This window comes from Staurois parvus, unplaced genomic scaffold (genome assembly GCF_062004578.1).
Source record: "Staurois parvus isolate SC_StPar_1 unplaced genomic scaffold, SC_StPar_1.0 ptg001165l, whole genome shotgun sequence".
NCBI lineage: Eukaryota > Metazoa > Chordata > Amphibia > Anura > Ranidae > Staurois > Staurois parvus.
Window position 1 is genome coordinate 172,417 of NW_028318961.1, and position 20,192 is coordinate 192,608.

The 20,192-nt window shown below is 47.2% G+C and overlaps 1 protein-coding gene across 2 annotated transcripts in view; it reads left to right on the top strand.

Annotated features, from left to right (window-relative positions):
• The window catches only part of LOC149439018 (netrin-1), a 177,738-nt gene extending 162,697 nt beyond the window's left edge, over positions 1-15,041 (top strand). For both annotated transcript variants that reach the window (XM_089659570.1, XM_089659569.1), the window contains exon 7: positions 13,275-15,041. In XM_089659570.1, the coding sequence (XP_089515696.1) occupies positions 13,275-13,603 (329 nt within the window). In that variant the 3' untranslated portion in view covers positions 13,604-15,041. The remainder of the gene's footprint in view (positions 1-13,274) is intronic.
• The last annotated feature ends 5,151 nt before the right edge of the window (positions 15,042-20,192 follow it).

Consider the following 20,192-nt stretch of genomic DNA (forward strand, 5'->3'; position numbering starts at 1 on the left):
TCATATCACCAGCAGTGATCGTTGTGTTCTGATGGCGAGGAAACCTCCTGCTGTCAGAATACAATAGCGCAGTGGCAGGGATTCACACAGTATTGATGGGAGGATTAAATGATTTTCTTTTCTTCAACCCACGATTGATGGAAAGAAAATTGCAAGATCTATGTCCAGCCTTACATACTGTACAGTCACATTATTATTATTATTATTATACAGTATTTATAAAGCGCCGATAGTTCGCTCAGCGCTGTACATTACAAAGGGGGACAGAACATGTGACAGAACAATACCAATACAATGCAAAACATGAGGGGATTGAGGGCCCTGCTCCTTGGAGCTTACAATCTAGGAGGGAGGGGATGGTGGCACAGGAGGAGATAGCTGTGGGGAATGGAGTGGTAGGAAGAGTGGAGGAGGTCGGCAAGTTAGCAGGGGGTGGGGTAGGCTTCCCTGAAGAGATGGGTTTTCAGGGTGCGTCTAAAGGAGAGGAGAGTGGGTGATAATCTGATGGGTTGGGGCAGGGAGTTCCAGAGGATGGGTGACACCCTGGAGAAGTCCTGGAGGCGGGCATGGGAGGAGGAGACCAGGGAACTAGAGAGAAGGAGGTCTTGTGAGGAGCGGAGTGTGCGTGCTCAGCGGTACTTGGATATTAGGTCAGTGATGTAGTCCGGGGCAGTATGGTGGACGGCTTTGTACGTCAGTGTTAGGATTTTGAATTTGATCCGTTGCGCAATCGGAAGCCAGTGGAGGGATTGGCAGAGAGGGGTGGAGGACACTGAGTGGAGGCCAGTGGAGGGATTGGCAGAGGGGGGTGGCGGAGATGGAGCGGTTGGAAAGGTGAATGAGTCTGGCAGCTGTATTGAGGATGGACTGAAGCGGGGATAGCCAGCGGCGAGGCAGGCCAGTGAGGAGGGAGTTGCAGTAGTCGAGTCGTGATATGATGAGGGAGTGGATGAGCTGTTTAGTGGTTTCTGGGGTTAGGAACGTGCGGATTTTGGCGATGTTGTGGAGGTGGAGGTGGCACAAGTTTGTTAAAGATTGGACTTGGGGCTGGAAGGATAGGTTGGAGTCCAGAATGACACCAAGTACTCTGGCCTGCGGGGCGGGTTTGATGGTGGCGTTGTTGGATGTGATAGAGAAGTCAATGGGGGGTGGGGTCCGGGCTGGGGGGATGACAAGAAACTCGGTTTTGGAGAGGTTCCGTTTAAGGAAGTGGAGTGACATCCAGTCAGATATGTCGCTCAGTAGGTGTGTGATTCGGGCTGAGACCAAGGGGGTGAGGTGGGGGGTTGAGAGATAGATTTGTGTGTCGTCGGTAGGGAGATGGTAGTTGAAGCCGTGAGAGTGTATGAGTTGGCCAAGGGAGGAGGTGTAGATGGAGAAGAGAAGGGGCCCGAGGACAGAGCCTTGAGGGACCCCAACAGAGAGGGGGAGTGAGGGGGAGGTGGTAGCATTATAGGTAACGCTGAAAGAGCGTTCACATCAGCCCCTTCCCTCAAGGAGCATACAATCTAAGTTCCTATCTTCTACACGTACCCATGCCAGCAGGAGAACATGCAAGCGCCATGCAGATAGTCTTCTGGTTGAGATTAGAACTGAGGTCCCCAGTGCTGCATAGAAGAAGTGCTAACCACTGAGCCACTCTTCTACCCTTCATTTCAGATCAGTTTGCATGAAGTGACAAAGGACGCTGCAATTCTGGCAGGATCAACAAATATTTTCTGAAAAAAAAAAAAGAAACCTAATGCAGCCATCACATCTATGGACTGCCAAGCTGCAATATATTACATTTTGGTTCTTGGGATATGAGATCCCTCGACTTCTGAGGGCACTTTGGAGGCTCCTCCATCTCGGGAGGCTGTTATCTCTTGAATCGGTGCCACCTTCAGGGCAGCAAAGCTCTGTATGTAACCTCAGGGGGTGTGCTGAGCTCAGGGAATGGGTAGCTGCCACCCTGACAGGTCCTCTTTGTGATCCTGTACAGTGGAGGGGTTTCTCTGGCAGCTGGCGGAGTGCTGAGCACAGGCTGTGTGGCAGGGCAGGTATACGCACGGCTTGTAAACCCCCCACCTCCTCCCATCCCCACCGGTGACACATCCAGAGCCTGCGCTCATGTTTTCACAGCTGGAAGGTGAAATAAGACATTCTGGAAGACTTTAGGATTGAGAATGTTGATTTTTCCAAAGGTGTCTTCCCCCTCCCCTCCCCCCCCCCCCTCCACACTGGGAAGTGGGAAGGTTGTCCTATGGCAGAACACTGGCTGCAGGCGACACGCTCACATGCCCTCCTTTAACTAAAACCTGCTGCAGCTGTGGGATGGGGGGGGTTGCAGCTGCGCTTTTCCTGCGTAATATTTGTAGATTAGACCCTATAGATATCCACCCACCTTACAATCTTCTTGTATGATTCCCATTGTATACACACGTCGTCGTTATTTTCTGGACTTTTGTTAACCACTTGCTGTCCAGCGTACATATATACCCGCAGCGGTTCCCACGCTTTCTCTGTTCCACAGGGGGAGCCCAGGACTGTGGTGAGCAGTCGGGATGGCTGCACACAGAGGAGATGGAGGATCATCCGTTCCCCGATCTCCTCTGTGATGAAGGTTCCTTGGCCGTTATAGTCAGGAGAAGCAGCTGATCAAAAGGAAGCAGCAATACAGGCGTACCTCGGTTTACGAATTTAATGCGTTCTGCGGGACATTTCGTATTGCAAAAAATTCATAAACCGAAACACGGTTTCCCATAGGAATGCATTGAAAACCAATTAATCCGTTGCGGAGGTCAGAAAAAAGTTTTTTAAAAAAAGTCTTTTTATCTGTTCAGAACTCTTTATAAAGTGCACTTTAAAGGCATAAATACTGCACAGGGACATGATAAAAAATTAATTTCTAAATGTATTGAAAACCAATTAATCCGTTCTGGAGGTCACAAAAAAGTAAAAAAAAAGTCTTATCTGTTCAAAACTCTTTATAAAATGCACTTTAAAGGCATACATACTGTACAGGGACATGATTAAAAATTTCCAGAATGGCTCCAAAACTCGATGCAAAAACCGCTCCAACACCTCCACACTCGATGCCACGTGCTACCCACAGACTCCAGCATGCACGGGGCCGACACTGTAAACCGAAAAAGTAAAAAAAAAAAAAAAAAAAAGTCTTATCTGTTCAAAACTCTTTATAAAGTGCACTTTAAAGGCACGGGGCCGGCGCTATAAACCTCCCAGGCGCAATTCATCCTGGGGAAACTTCGCTTCGTATTGCGAAAAAAAATTTGTAAATACATTGAAAATCAATTAATTCGTTCCGGAGGTCAGAAAAAAGTAAAAGAAAAAGTCTTCGTATTGCGAAAAAAATTGGTAAACCGAGGCATTTATTTCAATGGATTTTCATTCGTAAACCAAAAATGACGTTAACTGAGGCGTTCGTAAACTGAGGGATGCCTGTAGTTGATAATACACGGTGCACAGAGCAAGCCGCCATTCAGCTAGGGTTTAGATGTACTTTAACCTCCTCGGCGGTCTGATTCTTTCCGATTTTTTTGTGCTGAAAGCGGTACATTTTTTTGCATGGAAATATGTAGTTTTTTTATTGTAGGCTGTAATTTTTAGGAATAACTCACTGAAATCTGTCCGAACAAGAGTCTAGTAAACATCCCGGGGATGATAAAATGTGAAACCCGAAATCATAAATTATAATTGAATAAATAATCAAAAAATAATAATATAATAATAAATTTAACTCAATAATATAATCAAACCAAAAACACTGAAATGTGAAATATAGCGCCAAGTTCGCACATCGCTGAGCTCAGTCGCAGAATCGTTTTCAGTGTCTGATGAGGAATTTCCCCCACCAATCATTATCACTCAATTCTGCAAGTGGTTCTGATTTACTATCGCTGTTCTCTAGTCGGTCTAAAACCGCTTTTGACCTAAAGGGGCGCTTTTTGGACACCATGGACGTTTCTCAGTTTCCAGGCAGAAAGGGCGGTAACAATGCAGGCAGGGCGCCGGACAAAGCACTCGGGACAACATGTATGTGAAATGCATTGAAACAGCAATGACAGCAAAAATTACATTTTTAAAAAATGTCAAATTTCCTGCCGGTTCCGGCGCCCGTACGTCCCGACGTCACAGGGACCGGAACACAGAAGCCGGATGCCGGCATCAGCCGGAGGAGATGGCCGGGGACGCTGCAGGGGACACATCGCGGGAGCGAAGGACAAGGTAAGTGCTGCAGGGACCCCCAGAGCAACGCCGCATGGTAAGCCCGAGTGTAGCTCGGGGGGGGTTACCGCTTCTGGTATAGAAATGTTACCCCGAGCTACACTCGGGAATACCGCCAGGGAGGTTAAAGAGGATCTTCAGTTCTCAGTTTGGCCCCGCCCCCTGGCACCACCATGTTTAAAAATACAGATGTGCCAAAGGGCTCTGCCTGGCCTTCAGGGCCCAACAGAGACCTGCGGCAAATCTGCATGTGTGGTGGAGGGGATTCCCAGACATGCGCAGGCACCCGAGATCTGGTGCCTCATACCTTTGATGACTGCACAGGACCCCCCCACATGTACAGACATACTGCTGGTCATTGGTGGTTCTTGAAGCACCTGCGGCACATCTGAGGATTTTGGCAGCGCAAGCGCCGTCAGTGCCTGGATAGTGCAATATCATTTTTCCTCTAGGTGAGAAAGATGGGATACCAAACCGGTCAAAAGCACAGAAAAACACCTTTTTAGAATCTAATTGAGAAAAGTTGCAAATTGGTTGCTTAAAGCGATTGTAAATATTCATATATATTTTTTTTTTTGGAAAATAAACAAGTCTATACTTACCTGCTGTGCGCAGTGGTTTTGCACAGAGCAGCCTGGATCCTCCTCTTCTCGGGTCCTCCGCAGCCTCTCCTGTCGGGTCCCCCCACAGCAAGCAGCTTGCTATGGGGGCACCCGCTGCTCCGTGTGTCCATTCACACATGGAGCCGCAGCTTGGCCCTGCCTCCTCTCATTGCTCATTGGCTGACTGGCTGTGATTGGAAAGCAGCAGAAGCCAATGGCTCAGCCAATGAGGAGGCAGAGACCCGGGATAGCCGAGGCTGTCATTGACATCGCTGGATTGCGATAAGGCTCAGGTAAGTATTGAGGGGGCTTGGGGGAGCTACTGCACACAGGGTTTTTATACCATGCATAGAATACATGAAGGTAAAAAACCTTGAGCCTTTACAACCACTTTAAATTGGCTCCCTTAGCACTAGGACGCCACGCTGCAGCCACCATATCAGTCCCGGCAGCCATCTTGGATCACCATACTGGTCAGTGGTTTTTGTTTATTTACCTGGCTAATAATGCACCCTCTGTTCATACTGTATCATGCTACTGGCCTCCTTTTTTCTGAGCTCCTACCATCCACAGAGGAGGCAAGCCACCCATGGGCAGTTGATGTCGATTTAAGAGGGGCACCAGACCTTTAACCTCCCTAGCGGTCTGATTATTTCAGATTTTTGGTGCTGAAAGCGGTACCATTATTTTGCATGGAAATATGTCGTTTTTTTTATTGTAGGCTGTAATTTTTAGGAATAACTCACTGAAATCTGTCCGAACAAGAGTCTAGTAAACATCCCGGGGATGATAAAATTTGAAACACGAAATCATAAATTATAATATAATAAATAATCATAAAAATAATAATATAATAATAAATGTAATTCAATAATATAATCAAACCAAAAACACTGAAATGTGAAATAGAGCGCCAAGTTCGCACATCGCTGAGCTCAGTCGCAGAATCGTTTTCAGTGTCTGATGAGGAATTTCCCCCACCAATCATTATCACTCAATTCTGCAAGTGGTTCTGATTTACTATCGCTGTTCTCTAGTCGGTCTAAAACCGCGTCTGACCTAAAGGGACGCTTTTTGGACGCCATGGACGTTTCTCAGTTTCCAGGCAGAAAGAACAGTAAAAATGCAGGCAGGGCGCCGGACAAAGCACTCGGGACAAAATGTATGTGAAATGGTTTGAAACAGCAATGTTTTACTATGTAAAATTTTCAAATTTCCCGCCACCGGCGGCGCCCGTACGTCCCGACGTCACAGGGACCGGAACACAGAAGCCGGATGCCGGCATCGGCCGGAGGAGATGGCCAGGGACGCTGCAGGGGACACATCGTGGGAGCGAAGGACAAGGTAAGCTCTGCAGGGACTCCCTATGCAGAGCCGCATGGTAAGCCCGAGTGTAGCTCGGGGGGGGGTTACCGCTTTTGGTACTGACATTTTACCCCGAGCTACACTCGGGAATACTGCTAAGGAGGTTAAAGGGGACACCCTGGTTCTTTGAGATTGATATCTCTAAATGCGCAGTGTGATTGCGTATCTGGTGAGTGCGCAGTCTTTACACTTTTCCTTATCACCAATCGTTAGGACCAGCAATTTGGATCCGGAAGACCTTTAGGCACCTTAATGTTTGGACTTATACCTAACACCGTGCACATGGCGAGTCACTGATTACTGACGCATTACATCTATTTATTTTACATGCATTTGCACTATGTCACTTATTTTGGAACTGTCATCGTTTAATATATTGATGCTTTTAAACATCATGTTTAAAAACTGTAAGTCCGATCGTTGGATGATGGCAGCATGGACACACAGGACATACCTATTACTGTGTCATACATCGGCAGCAGCAAACGGTTTTATACACACGGCGCCAACTGTCGCATGTCACAGCCTCCAGATTGCTTCCATGGGCCCCGGGTAGTGCACCCACCCCCCCATGCCTCCTGATTATTATTATTATACAGGATTTATGGCGCCAACAGTTTGCTCAGCACTTTACAATATAACGGGAGACAATACAGCAACAATACAAGAGGGATAGGAGGGCCTGATCCTGGGAGCTTACAATCTAAGAGATATCGCACAGTGGCTCCCTGTTTAGCACTTCCGCCTGGCAGTACTCGGGTCGTTGGTTCGAATCCCAACCACGGCACCACCTGCCTGGAGTTTGCATGTTCTTTCTGTGCTTGCGTGGGTTTCCTCTGGGTACTCCGGTTTCCTCCCACACTCCAAAGACATGCTGGTAGGTTAATTGGCTCCTGTCTAAATTGTCCCTAGTATGTGTATGTATGAATGTGAGTTAGGGAGCTTAGATTGTACGCCCCTTGAGGGTTAGGGACCTTAGATTGTACGCCCCTTGAGGGTTAGGGACCTTAGATCGTACGCCCCTTGAGGGTTTGGGACCTTAGATCGTACGCCGCTTGAGGGTCAGGGACCTTGGATCGTACGCCGCTTGAGGGTCAGGGACCTTGGATCGTACGCCCCTTGAGGGTCAGGGACCTTGGATCGTACGCCCCTTGAGGGTCAGGGACCTTGGATCGTACGCCCCTTGAGGGTCAGGGACCTTGGATCGTACGCCCCTTGAGGGTCAGGGACCTTGGATCGTACGCCCCTTGAGGGTCAGGGACCTTGGATCGTACGCCCCTTGAGGGTCAGGGACCTTAGATCGTACGCCCCTTGAGGGTCAGGGACCTTAGATCGTACGCCCCTTGAGGGTCAGGGACCTTAGATCGTACGCCCCTTGAGGGTCAGGGACCTTAGATCGTACGCCCCTTGAGGGTCAGGGACCTTAGATCGTACGCCCCTTGAGGGTCAGGGACCTTAGATCGTACGCCCCTTGAGGGTCAGGGACCTTAGATCGTACGCCCCTTGAGGGTCAGGGACCTTGGATCGTACACCCCTTAAGAGTCTGGGACCTTGGATCGTATCCCCCTTGAGGGTTAGATACTTGGATCGTACGCCCCTTGAGGGTTAGGGACCTTGGATCGTACGCCCCTTGAGGGTTAGGGACCTTGGATCGTACGCCCCTTGAGGGTCAGGGACCTTGGATCGTACGCCCCTTGAGGGTCAGGGACCTTGGATCGTACGCCCCTTGAGGGTCAGGGACCTTGGATCGTACTCCCCTTGAGGGTCAGGGACCTTGGATCGTACGCCACTTGAGGGTCAGGGACCTTGGATCGTACGCCCCTTGAGGGTCAGGGACCTTGGATCGTACGCCCCTTGAGGGTCAGGGACCTTGGATCATACGCCCCTTGAGGGTCAGGGACCTTCGATTGTACGCCCCTTGAGGGTCTGGGACCTTGGATTGTATCCCCCTTGAGGGTTAGGGACCTTGGATTGTACGCCCCTTGAGGGTCAGGGACCTTGGATCGTACGCCCCTTGAGGGTTAGGGACCTTAGATTGTACGCCCCTTGAGGGTCAGGGACCTTAGATTGTACACCCCTTGAGGGTTAGGGACTGATGTGAATGTACAATATATATGTAAAGTGCTGCGTAAACTGACGGCGCTATAAAAGCACCTGAAATAAATAAATAATAAATAATATCGGTATCCCTAGGGGGCTGCCAACACATCATTCCCACCTAGGCAAGAATAGAGGTGGGGCCAAACATTGGAAAAAATGGTAAATATAAACAAATTAAAAAACCAAAGTCTGCTTATTTCCGATGTGCAGTTGGAAGGATTACAATGGTGAAAAGTAAACTTTTTTTGCTGGGAGGTCTCCCTTGGGGGGTCTGGAGGATGGTGCCTTTCAGAAAACACCAGGGGGGGTCTTCAGCTGTTATACAGAGGAACTTAACACAGAGCAGCAGAGGACTTCTGAAGAGACCCAAAAATTCTCACCTGCTGGGAAGACCCCATAAGTTTTTTATAGTAAGGTTTTCTGTAAACGGAGTTCTGTGGCCGTTTCAGTTGGTTTTGTCTCCAGCTGAGGGGGGTTCCCAGGAACGCCATCAGTACCGTCTGCAGAAGCCAACACGCATGTTAACGTGGCGTAAAATGTCCCGATTAGCAGCCGTGGAGCGCGCTCTGGGTAACAGGTCGGCATGTGGCCCTCAATGAGAGCGGAATTAGGTCTGTGTGTTTGTCTGCTGCCCGCTAATTGTCTGTAATTGTTTTATGGTGCTGGGACACTGACAGTGACAAACTGGAAATACACAAATCCTGACCACCCAGCGTGACGCCTGCCGCTGAGACACCAAATGTCCTATTGTCTAGGAGCAACAAGTACCTGAATAGACCCATCATGACAAGATATTTCCAGAACAAGCTTTACATAAATAAATAAATAAATAGTGTATCTATGCCTTTAAAGGCAAGCGGAATGTCAGTAAATCTGCATTTTAGCTTCTGTGTATGGCCCACTGATCCGTCTGTCACAAAGCTCTACTGTATATAGCATATGTTCTAAAAAATATATTGTGAAAGCAACTCAACGCAGACCATGTCACATCTGGGTCCCCCCTTCCTCCCCGACAGAAGGTAAAACCCATCAAGGGCCCAAGCCCTACCTCCATAAAACACAAAATGGACATACCCAAATGAGGTGTAGTTGTTCTATTAACCCCTTCCAGTCCCACTCCTGTGTCCCTTTTATTTATTATTATTTATGGTACTTATATAGCGCCGTCCATTTACGCAGCGCTTTACATATATATATATTTTAAATTCACATCAGTCCCTAACCCTCAAGGGGCGTACAGTCTAAGGTCCCTGACCCTCAAGGGGCGTACAATCTAAGGTCCCTAACCCTCAAGGGGCGTACAGTCTAAGGTCCCTGACCCTCAAGGGGCGTACAGTCTAAGGTCCCTGACCCTCAAGGGGCGTACAATCTAAGGTCCCTGACCCTCAGGGGGCGTACAATCTAAGGTCCCTGACCCTCAGGGGGCGTACAATCTAAGGTCCCTGACCCTCAGGGGGCGTACAATCTAAGGTCCCTGACCCTCAGGGGGCGTACAATCTAATGTCCCTGACCCTCAAGGGGCGTACAATCTAAGGTCCCTGACCCTCAAGGGGCGTACAATCTAAGGTCCCTGACCCTCAAGGGGCGTACAATCTAAGGTCCCTGACCTTCAAGGGGCGTACAATCTAAGGTCCCTGACCTTCAAGGGGCGTACAATCTAAGGTCCCTGACCTTCAAGGGGCGTACAATCTAAGGTCCCTGACCTTCAAGGGGCGTACAATCTAAGGTCCCTGACCTTCAAGGGGCGTACAATCTAAGGTCCCTGACCTTCAAGGGGCGTACAATCTAAGGTCCCTGACCTTCAAGGGGCGTACAATCTAAGGTCCCTAACCCTCAAGGGGCGTACAATCTAAGGTCCCTAACCCTCAAGGGGCGTACAATCTAAGGTCCCTAACCCTCAAGGGGTGTACAATCTAAGGTCCCTAACTCACATTCATACATTCACATACTAGGGCCAATTTAGACAGGAGCCAATTCACCTACCAATATGTCTTTGGAGTGTGGGAGGAAACCGGAGTACCCAGAGAAAACCCACGCAGGCACAGGGAGAACATGCAAACTCCAGGCAGGTGGTGCCATGGCTGGGATTCGAACCGACGACCCGAGTACTGCCAGGCGGAAGTGCTAACCATTTAGCCACTGTGCTACCCCTTTTAACAGGGTCTTTATGCTCTAGGGAGCAAGATGGACTTGGTCGATCACATGACCACTGTGAAGCTTGGAGCGCCATGTAAGCAGAGGAGGAAATTTTTTTCCTTTTGATCTTAGGAGACGGGTGGCAGCGTATTACTATGTTCATCCAACAAGTCACATGAAATAGAGTGGAATGGATGCTGCTCTTCCAATCAGATCCTGTGAAATAAAGACAAGGAATGGCCTCAGCCTATACTTCTCCACAAACCACGGCCTCAGACGCATTTTGCCCCGCCCACCTGAGCTTAGTCATAGAGGTGTCTTTGACAGCTCGGTCATTCTGCCGGGAGTGTGCAGTTGGGGAGCTTGCAGCACTGGAAGGCCTGCTGACCATAGACCAGGGGCGGACTGACAACTCATGGGGCCCCCGGGCAATAGGGGATCATGGGGCCCCTGCATTCTTGCCCAAACTCAAAAAAGCCTATGAAAAAGGTACCAGGGGCATCTCATGGTGCCCCTACTGACCCCGGGCCCTCAGGCAGTGCCCGCGTTTCCAAATGGTCAGTCCGCCCCTGCCATAGACTCTTATGTGTAGAGTTTAGGCATCACAGCCTCCCGCTTTGACACCGCACATATGCATTATGTTGTCAGCAGGAGGATAACCCCTTAACATCAGCGCCCCCTGGCCCTTAAAGAGGTTTCTGATGCCAGGAGGCAGGGTGGGGTTTCTGCTCATGTGACCGCCATGATCGGTGTCAAAGTGGTCACAAGAACGGAAAGCTCCCGATCGCAAGTAGAGATTGGGAGATTTCCATTAGCTGCCGGTACCTGTGCCGGGAGCATGCAGGGGGAGCTCTGTTTACATTCTGGTACGTATATATGCAGCCTCGCAGTGTTCAGGCCCACCCACCAAGAGGCCACATACATGCGTACCACCGGCATCAAGAGGTTAAGATGTAAGTCAAGCCAAACCTATTTTTTACTAGAGTCAGAGAAGACTAGAACTCCCATCGACTTTTTATTTCTGTCTGCGTTGCTGTTGTAGATTCGCCCTCACTTCCAGTCTTGAAAACCAATGTCCCTATGATGAAGAATGCAGGAAAATCTTACACGGCCCCAGAGAGCAGTAAAAACCCAACAAGGGTTGCAGTCCTTCCCCACTCTGCCTAAACCTACAAGGAAACAAAATTTTGGCTGGACATGCACCTTAAGCCAGCCTTTCTCAACCTTTTTACCTTAAGGAGCCTTTGAATTAACGGTTAGGTCCCACGGGACTAGTAATTATGTCTACACCTCATAGTACAATACGATCAAGAGGAATTAAAAGTAATGTGGCCTACTTTGCATATGTGACAGCAGGGCTACTCTATATGTCAAAATTATTTTATTCAATATAATAAAATGTAACTAATAATAATACCGGCCAGAAATTAAACACGGTGATAATTGTTGTGGTTAGTGGATTAATACCTGCTTATAATAATGGTCATCAAATTATCCCCTTACACTGGTGATAGGTGAAGGGTCAATTAGATTAGCAGTCAGTGGGGAAAGGACCTCCATACATTGGTGATCAGTGGGAAGAATGTCCCTTACGTTGGCAGTCAGTGGGAAGAAAGTCCCTTACGTTGGCGGTCAGTGGGAAGAATGTCCCTTACGTTGGTGATCAGTGGGAAGAATATCCCTTACATTGGGGGTCAGTGGGAAGAATGTCCCTTACATTGGTGGTCAGTGGGAAGAATGTCCCTTACATTGGGGGTCAGTGGGAAGAATGTCCCTTACGTTGGCAGTCAGTGGGAAGAAAGTCCCTTACGTTGGCGGTCAGTGGGAAGAATGTCCCTTACGTTGGCGGTCAGTGGGAAGAATGTCCTTTACGATGGTGATCAGTGGGAAGAATGCCCTTTACGATGGTGATCAGTGGGAAGAATGCTCCTTACGTTGGCGGTCAGTGGGAAGAATGCCCTTTACGTTGGTGATCAGTGGGAAGAATGCCCCTTACGTTGGCGGTCAGTGGGAAGAGTGACCCTTTCATTGGTGATCAGTGAGAAGAATGCTCCTTACGTTGGCGATCAATGGGAAGAGTGACCCTTACATTGGTCATCAGTGGGAAGAATGCTCCTTACATTGGTGGTCAGTGGGAAGAATGCCCCTTATGTTGGCGGTCAGTGGGAAGAATGCCCCTTAGGTTGGGGGTCAGTGGGAAGAATACTCCTTACATTGGTGATCAGTGGGAAGAATGTTCCTTACATTGGTGGTCAGTGGGAAGAATGCCCCTTACATTGGTGATCAGTGGGAAGAATGTCCCTTACATTGGGGGTCAGTGGGAAGAATGTCCCTTACATTGGGGGTCAGTGGGAAGAATGCCCCTTACATTGGTGATCAGTGGGAAGAATGTCCCTTACATTGGGGGTCAGTGGGAAGAATGTCCCTTTCATTGGTGATCAGTGAGAAGAATGTCCCTTACGTTGGCGATGAATGGGAAGAGTGACCCCTACATTGGTCATCAGTGGGAAGAATGCCCCTCGCATTGGTGGTCAGTGGGAAAAATGCTCCTAACATCGGTGGTCAACAGGAATAGTGCTCCCTGAATTGGTGGTCAGTTGGAATAAAGTTTCTTGCACTGGTGGTCATTAGGAAGATGTTCCCTTAACAGATAAGTAACTACTGACATCAATGACATTTTTACTTATCTGAGAGGCAGAAATTTCACATCAAGAATCCCTTAGCAACCGTTGGAGGAATCCTAGGAATGCATAGAGCCCTGGTTAGAAAAAGATGCTTTATCTATGTTTTGAGCATGATTGTATACCCCATCCTATAATTTAACTGTATGTGCTTCTATTTCAGCGGTCCAGATTCACATCCTTAAGGCCGACAAAGCAGGAGACTGGTGGAAATTCACGGTCAATGTGATCTCCGTGTACAAACAAGGAAGCAACCGGATCCGCCGAGGGGACCAGAACCTGTGGATTCGTTCCAAGGACATTGCTTGCAAGTGCCCAAAACTCAAACCGATGAAAAAATACCTCCTCCTGGGCAACGACGAGGACTCGCCCGACCAGAACGGGGTGGTGGCCGACAAGACCAGCCTGGTCATACAATGGAGGGACACGTGGGCCAGGCGGCTGAGGAAGTTCCAACAGCGAGAAAAGAAAGGAAAATGTAAGAAAGCCTAGGAAAGGAGACAACCGGGGGCCCTCGGAGGAGGACCAGAGTGCTGTAGAAGACAGAGGACCGTTAATTGCTGCTTGCTGTAGAGTCTGGAGCAGATAGGATTATCAACTAGTTTTTTTTTTCCTTTTTGTTTCATTTTGAAAAACATTTTCCCCAGATGGCGGGATGGAAAACTGGCTTTTCGAAAGTCCTCGTTGATAGATGAGTTGGAGTGAAAAGTGGGGAGGTGTCACTTTTTTTTTTTTTTTTTTAATGATGGGACTGAAGCGTTTGCACCTAATACGTACGTAGAGTTGATTCACAGACACGCAGGACGGAGCGAAGGAAGGGAGGGTGGTGAGGGAGAGAAAAAAAAAAAAAAAGAGTTATTGCTGAGAGATTTATGGTGATGGAAGCTGTGAAATTTGCACCTGTTCGGTATCTCCTGCCTTGTGAGTCATTAATTGTTTAAACATTTCTCACGTTCTGCGGTCAAAGCCCTGTGGCTCCTTTTTTTTTTTTTTGTTCATCTGAGGTGGAATGGGGACTGACGAAACACCCCGAGGATCCTAGTAACCTCTAAACACCCCCAAGGGTGGGGAATTATTTGTTGGTAACCACATTGCAGAAAATCAAGTTGAAGGAGAGCTCCGATCAGAACCAAAATCCATAGTGAAAAAAAAAAAAAAGTCCTCCTTTTTATTCCAAAATTTAAATAGCTGTAGGGTCATCACATTGTATTTTATTGCGTGAAATGGGTTGAGCTCTGACACCGTAGCTCCTTCTTTTAAGCCCCAAGGTCTAGGAACAAAAGCTGTGGTGTTAACAGTGACTATTTTTTTCTCTGGGTGCATCTGAAATCCAAAAGGGAGTAATCCACATCAAATATTTATTTTTGAATTTTGAGCTCTGTCTGGAGGTCTCCTTTAACACAACACCTAACACGCTTTGATATCAGATGTAGCCCCCCCCCCCCCTTCCATGCATTTACCCGCCTTCCTCTAGGTGCTGACTTGCTAGGTATACAAACCTAGAAAAAAAAAATTAATGTGTACAAAAATGCAAATTCTAACCTTTTTAAAGTATGTATATCATTGAAATAACTTTTTTTTTTGTTAAAACAAATCTTTATGTTGTGTTTTTGTATAATGTATAATAACACCCCCGTTCTCCCGTTCACCCTGTACGTAGCATTATATATGCAGGATTGACAGTATTAGCCGGTCAGGAGAGGGGGATGATAAAGTGAAAAATGTCTACAGAGTTTTTATATATATACCGAATTCAGAAAAGATATATATGGACTTGCTGTAGTTTGTGTTTAGGCTGAGGAATCCGAAGCACGTGTTTTTTTTTTGTTTTGTTTTGTTTTTGAGGTATGGTATACCGCTCTCCTTGTTAGAAGGAGTTTCTTGTATATCAAACGTCCTGTTGGCAATTAAAGGCTTACCATTAGTAGAATTTTATGATGTAATAGCTTCACATCCCTGGTTATTCACTAAATTTAGCGATTGGTGTCGGAAAAGCTGCTCATTCATGTTGGAAGACGCCGATGTATCACGGTGCTAGTCAGCCAATTGGCTCGCTAGAAACCAGCAGCATCACAATGGTACCGAGACAACTGAGCTGTCGGTGAAGTGAGATGAAGATTGGAAGTCCGTGAGTAAAACTAAGGCAAACTCCAACCCAAAATGTTTTTAGTTTAGGATAGATTTAGAAAAAGTTTTTGTTGTCTGTGGCCCTGTTGGGTGATTGCAGAAGGACAGGAACTTAGAGGTGCGGTGATAACCGGCACAGGAAAACACACCCCCTATTAATAATATAGGGCAGACTATCTCATGCTTTTTACTCCTGAGGAACTATTGAAATCATTTCTAGGTCTTGAGGAACCTATGCTAAAACTAATTCATTTGGGGTCAATGGGAAGAATGTCCCTTACATTGGTGATCAGTGGGAAGAATGTCCCTTACATTGGGGATCAGTGGGAAGAATGTCCCTTACATTGGTGGCCAGTAGGAAGAAAGCTCCTGACATTGGTGATCGGCTGAGAAAATGCCCCTTACATTGGGGGTCAGTGGGAAGAATGTCCCTTACATTGGTGATCAGTGAGAAGAATGTCCCTTACATTGGTGGTCAGTGGGAAGAATGTCCCTTACATTGGGGGTCAGTGGGAAGAATGTCCCTTACATTGGTGATCAGTGAGAAGAATGTCCCTTACATTGGTGATCAGTGAGAAGAATGTCCCTTACATTGGTGATCAGTGGGAAGAATGCTCCTTAAATTTGAGGTCAGTGGGAGAATATCCCTTACATTGGTGGCCTGTAGGAAGAATGCTCCTTACATTGGTGATCGGCTGAGAAAATGCCCCTTACATTGGTGATCAGTGGGGAGAATGCGCATTACAATGGTGGGCAGTAGGAAGAATGCTCCTTACATTGGTGGCAATTGGAAAGAATGCCCCTTACATTGGTGATTGGCTGATAAAATGCCCTTTACATTGGTGGCCAGTGAGGAGAATGTCCCTTACATTGGTGGCCAGCGGAAAAAATGCCCCCTACATTGGTGGCCAGTAGGAAGAATGCTCCTGACATTGGTGATCGGCTGAGAAAATGCCCCTTACATTGGTGGCCAGTGGGGAGAATGCGCATTACAATGGTGGGCACTAGGAAGAATGCTCCTTACATTGGTGATCAGTGGGGAGAATGCGCATTACAATGGTGGGCAGTAGGAAGAATGCTCCTTACATTGGTGGTCATTGGAGAAAATTCCCCTTATATTGGTGACCAATAGAAAGAATAGACCTCATACAGTGGTGCTACGCTTACAGATCACTAAATAGATCAATGGTGTCTTGCCACTTAGCTTTTTAGGCACCACCAAAAGGAAGGTCAGTCAGGTACAGCTCCATGAACCCCAAGCAACCTCTGGAGGAAACCTTTTCCAGAATGGCTTATCTAGGGGGTTTAGGCGTAAAAAAAAACAAAAAACATGCCATACTATGAGACAGAATACGTTTTTTTTATTTTTATAAAAAAGTAGCAGTCCAAGATGTTTTGGACTGTCAGGCTGCATTCTCTTCATCAGGGCTGGAATATTATGTGTAATGACAAGATCGGGACTCAGACAGCCAATCAACATATTTTGAAAACTGTTAGTTGTAAATTTCCAGAAGCCAGTGGTTCTTCTCCACTGATAAATAAAAACCTGATTGAGGTTCAAAGCCTTCCCTATGTGTCTTGTTGCAGTCTAGAGAAATTTCCTGTTACAATTTCTTCTGACAGGAAGTGAGGGGAAATCTCCCCAAAGGCCATAAAAAAAACAGACTCTTCCCCATCTCTTCTTTCGGTCTGTTCAAATCTTAAAAAACATTTTTGCCTGAAGTTGGCCTGTAAAGACTGCTGCATGAGTCACATTTACGAAGTGGAATTTATTAGAAAAATATGACCGAAATAAAGCATAGCGACTCCGAGTGGGTCTGCTGCGCAGATGTCTTCTAGAGCAGGAGGGAGATGAACAATCTGTGATGTGAAATATGGAGGTGCCATGGCTAGTACACAGAGTCTGCCTAGTTCTGGGAGAATCAGCTACTATTGGTTTGGCTAGGTAAGTAAGTCCCGAGGAAGAGGAGGGGGGATATTGGTGCAGCGCACAGAGGGGTGATGATGCACAACAGTCAACCACAAATTTGCTTTAAAGCTCACTTCTGACTGGTCAGCATGGGCCACCGGCACCTCATTCTATACAGAGTGCTAGTGAAATCCATGGTTTGTACATTCCTCAGATAGGCCACTGATTTCTGTCTCATGTATCAATACTTTAGAGAGTAAGGATATTACCAAACCTTTCTAGATGACGCAGTATGGAGGAATGGTAGAGTTTATCTGTGCAGAAAATTTCAGACAAGAAGTAAAATCTACAAGTGTGAGAAAAGCCAAACAGGCCATCCATCTTCCCTGGATGAGAACCTCTTGTCACGTGCAACCTCCGACTATAAAATCATGGGAGTCAATAATTCCTTAGTCACAACAAAGTGGCCATACACTGGCAGCTATACTCCCAAGAACAAAATATTTAAGTAACTTTTTACAGTCCTCAGAATTTGTACAATCGCCCCACCCAGTGCTTGTTCCTTCCTCTTCAAAAGAAGGCAAAGAACCAAGTCCGATAAAGGTGCAAAATCCCCCTGAAAATAAGGAGGTTCTCCGCCAGGGGTGGACTGACCATTTGGAAACTTGGGCACTGCCCGAGGGCCCGGGGTCAGTAGGGAGCCCCATGAGATGCCCATGGTACCTTTTTCATAGGCTTGTTTGAGTTTGGGCAAGGACACAGGGGCCCCATGATCCCCTATTGCCCGGGGGCCCCATGAGTTGTCAGTCCGCCCCTGTTCTCCGCTTACCTTACATGCCTATTATCACCCTATTGCAATTTGGAGCATGGCTTGCTTTGGTTGACTTATCAGAATTTCTCCATCATTGATGGAGGCCAACAGATGAGTAGGGTTGGGAAGCCAAGTCCTGCCACATCGCATCAAGTGTAGATTTTCCTAGAACACAAAGTGACCGGCGACCCCATGATCCCCTATTGCCGAGGGGCCCCGTGAATTGTCAGTCCGCCCCTGTTCTCTGCTTACCTTACATGCCTATTATCACCCTATTGCAATTTCGAGCATGGCTTGCTTTGGTCGACTTATCTGTTGGCCTCCATCAATGATGGAGAAATTCTGATGAGTCGGGTTGGGAAGCCAAGACCTGCCACATCGCATCAAGTGTAGGTTTTCCTAGAACACAAAGTAACTGGTTGACCGGAGGATTTTACACCACAGAAGGTGGTGTACAGAAAAAAAACCTGACTTATTTTTTTTTTTCCTAAGGAAGCAACAATTTTGCCAGGAAACAATTTTAGCCCAGCAAGTCATTATTAGATCTCAATTCCTCCACCCAGAATTGCTTTACGAATGTCTATGTTCGCACAGTCATATCCAACCCTTGGTAACTCTATGGGCCAGCTCCCTGGGCACCATGTCTAACACGCTTAAGAGCATTTAACAAAGAACTCTCTTTGCAAATTTTTTTTTTTTTTTTTTTTTACGAGGTAGGTTTCCTTACCCTATCCAATTGCTAAGGCTTGGGACTGGTGTGTCGAATTTGCTAACACGTGTGCATAAGCAGTTATTTGTACACACATACCAGGGCCAATTTAGACAAGAGCCAACTAACCTGCCAGTTTTTTGGAGTGTGGGAAAGAACAAGAGTTTCTGGAGGAAACCCACGCAAGCACAGGGACAACATGCAAACTCTATGCACATGGTTCAAATTCTACCCGGAACACGAAGAACCCTAGTCCTGCCAGGCATAGGTGCAGACCCCTAAGCCACGTTGCTGCTCAGAACTGCTTTCACTTCACAGCAAACGTTAAGGATTCTAACTGCTTTTACAGTATCCGCTTGGGCTACTGCACTCTATATACATCTATGATATACATATTGTCGTACTCTAGATCTGACTACATTTGCTAAGCCCTACAGCAGTCAAAGGATCCAATGTTTGGGGTTGTGTCTTTGATTATACAACAGTACCCTGGAGCTTGAAGCTAGCCATCTATCTGGAGTGTAGATGGGGCACAGTGGCTTAGGGGTTAGCACTTCTACCCTACAGCCCTGGGGTCCTTGAGTCCTGGTCAGGACACTATCTGCAATGGAATTTGCATGTTCCCCCTGTGCTTGCATAGATTTCCTCCAGTTATTCTGGTTTCCTCCCACTAAGACATGCCAGTAGGTTTATTTGGCTCCTGTTGAAAATGAGACTTAATATGATATTCTACTGAGTGAGGTCATGATGTATACCTCATCATCTGCTCCAACACCAGAAAGAATGTTTTGAGTCCCTAGAGATAAAAGCGCTACAAAAATATTAATTAACAAGATGTGGCAGAGTGCTTCAGAAGTCCCAGGACTGCAACGTCCAACCTGACACCATTGGTTTGCCCTCCACAGATCTGCTGAATAATGCCCAGAAGCCATTCTCAACTGGCAGATGTGAAAACAGCCTGACGGTTCCCTTCGGGCTGGTGACATCACGGAAGCCGCTTGTGCCTCGGCGTTGGTGCAAGTTCCTAATGAACCAAGATGGCCACATCCCTCATCTATACTGGTTCAGAGTGACCCGTCAGTGCTGTGAAGAGGCAGATGCAGGATGGAACCGTCCCAAAATACACATTCGGGGGTGATACAGTGCAAATTTTATACAGGTCACCAGCCTAAATATAACCAGCTATTAAAATATCTGCGTTCCGTACTTCCTATTTCACGTGTAAATACAAGAAATTAATTCCCGTTCGCAGCAGAGATCAGGGCAGAGTTAATTGGCGTTTGTCTTGGCAGTGGTACAGGACGCAGTGTTTGGTGTGGCGGGGTCAGGATGTGTGATCATTTCTGGAATAACCTCTTGTACCTTTTCAGAAGAAAAGCATTAAAGGGGAATGATCAGAGGGGCGCACAGTCCTACGCCCTTCGCAAAGGAAACGGAGTGACAGATAATTAGCGCAGGTAGCGGACCGATCTCCCCTGCGGGGTCAGGCCACATCTCCTCTTACAGTAAAACCGACCTCATGTCC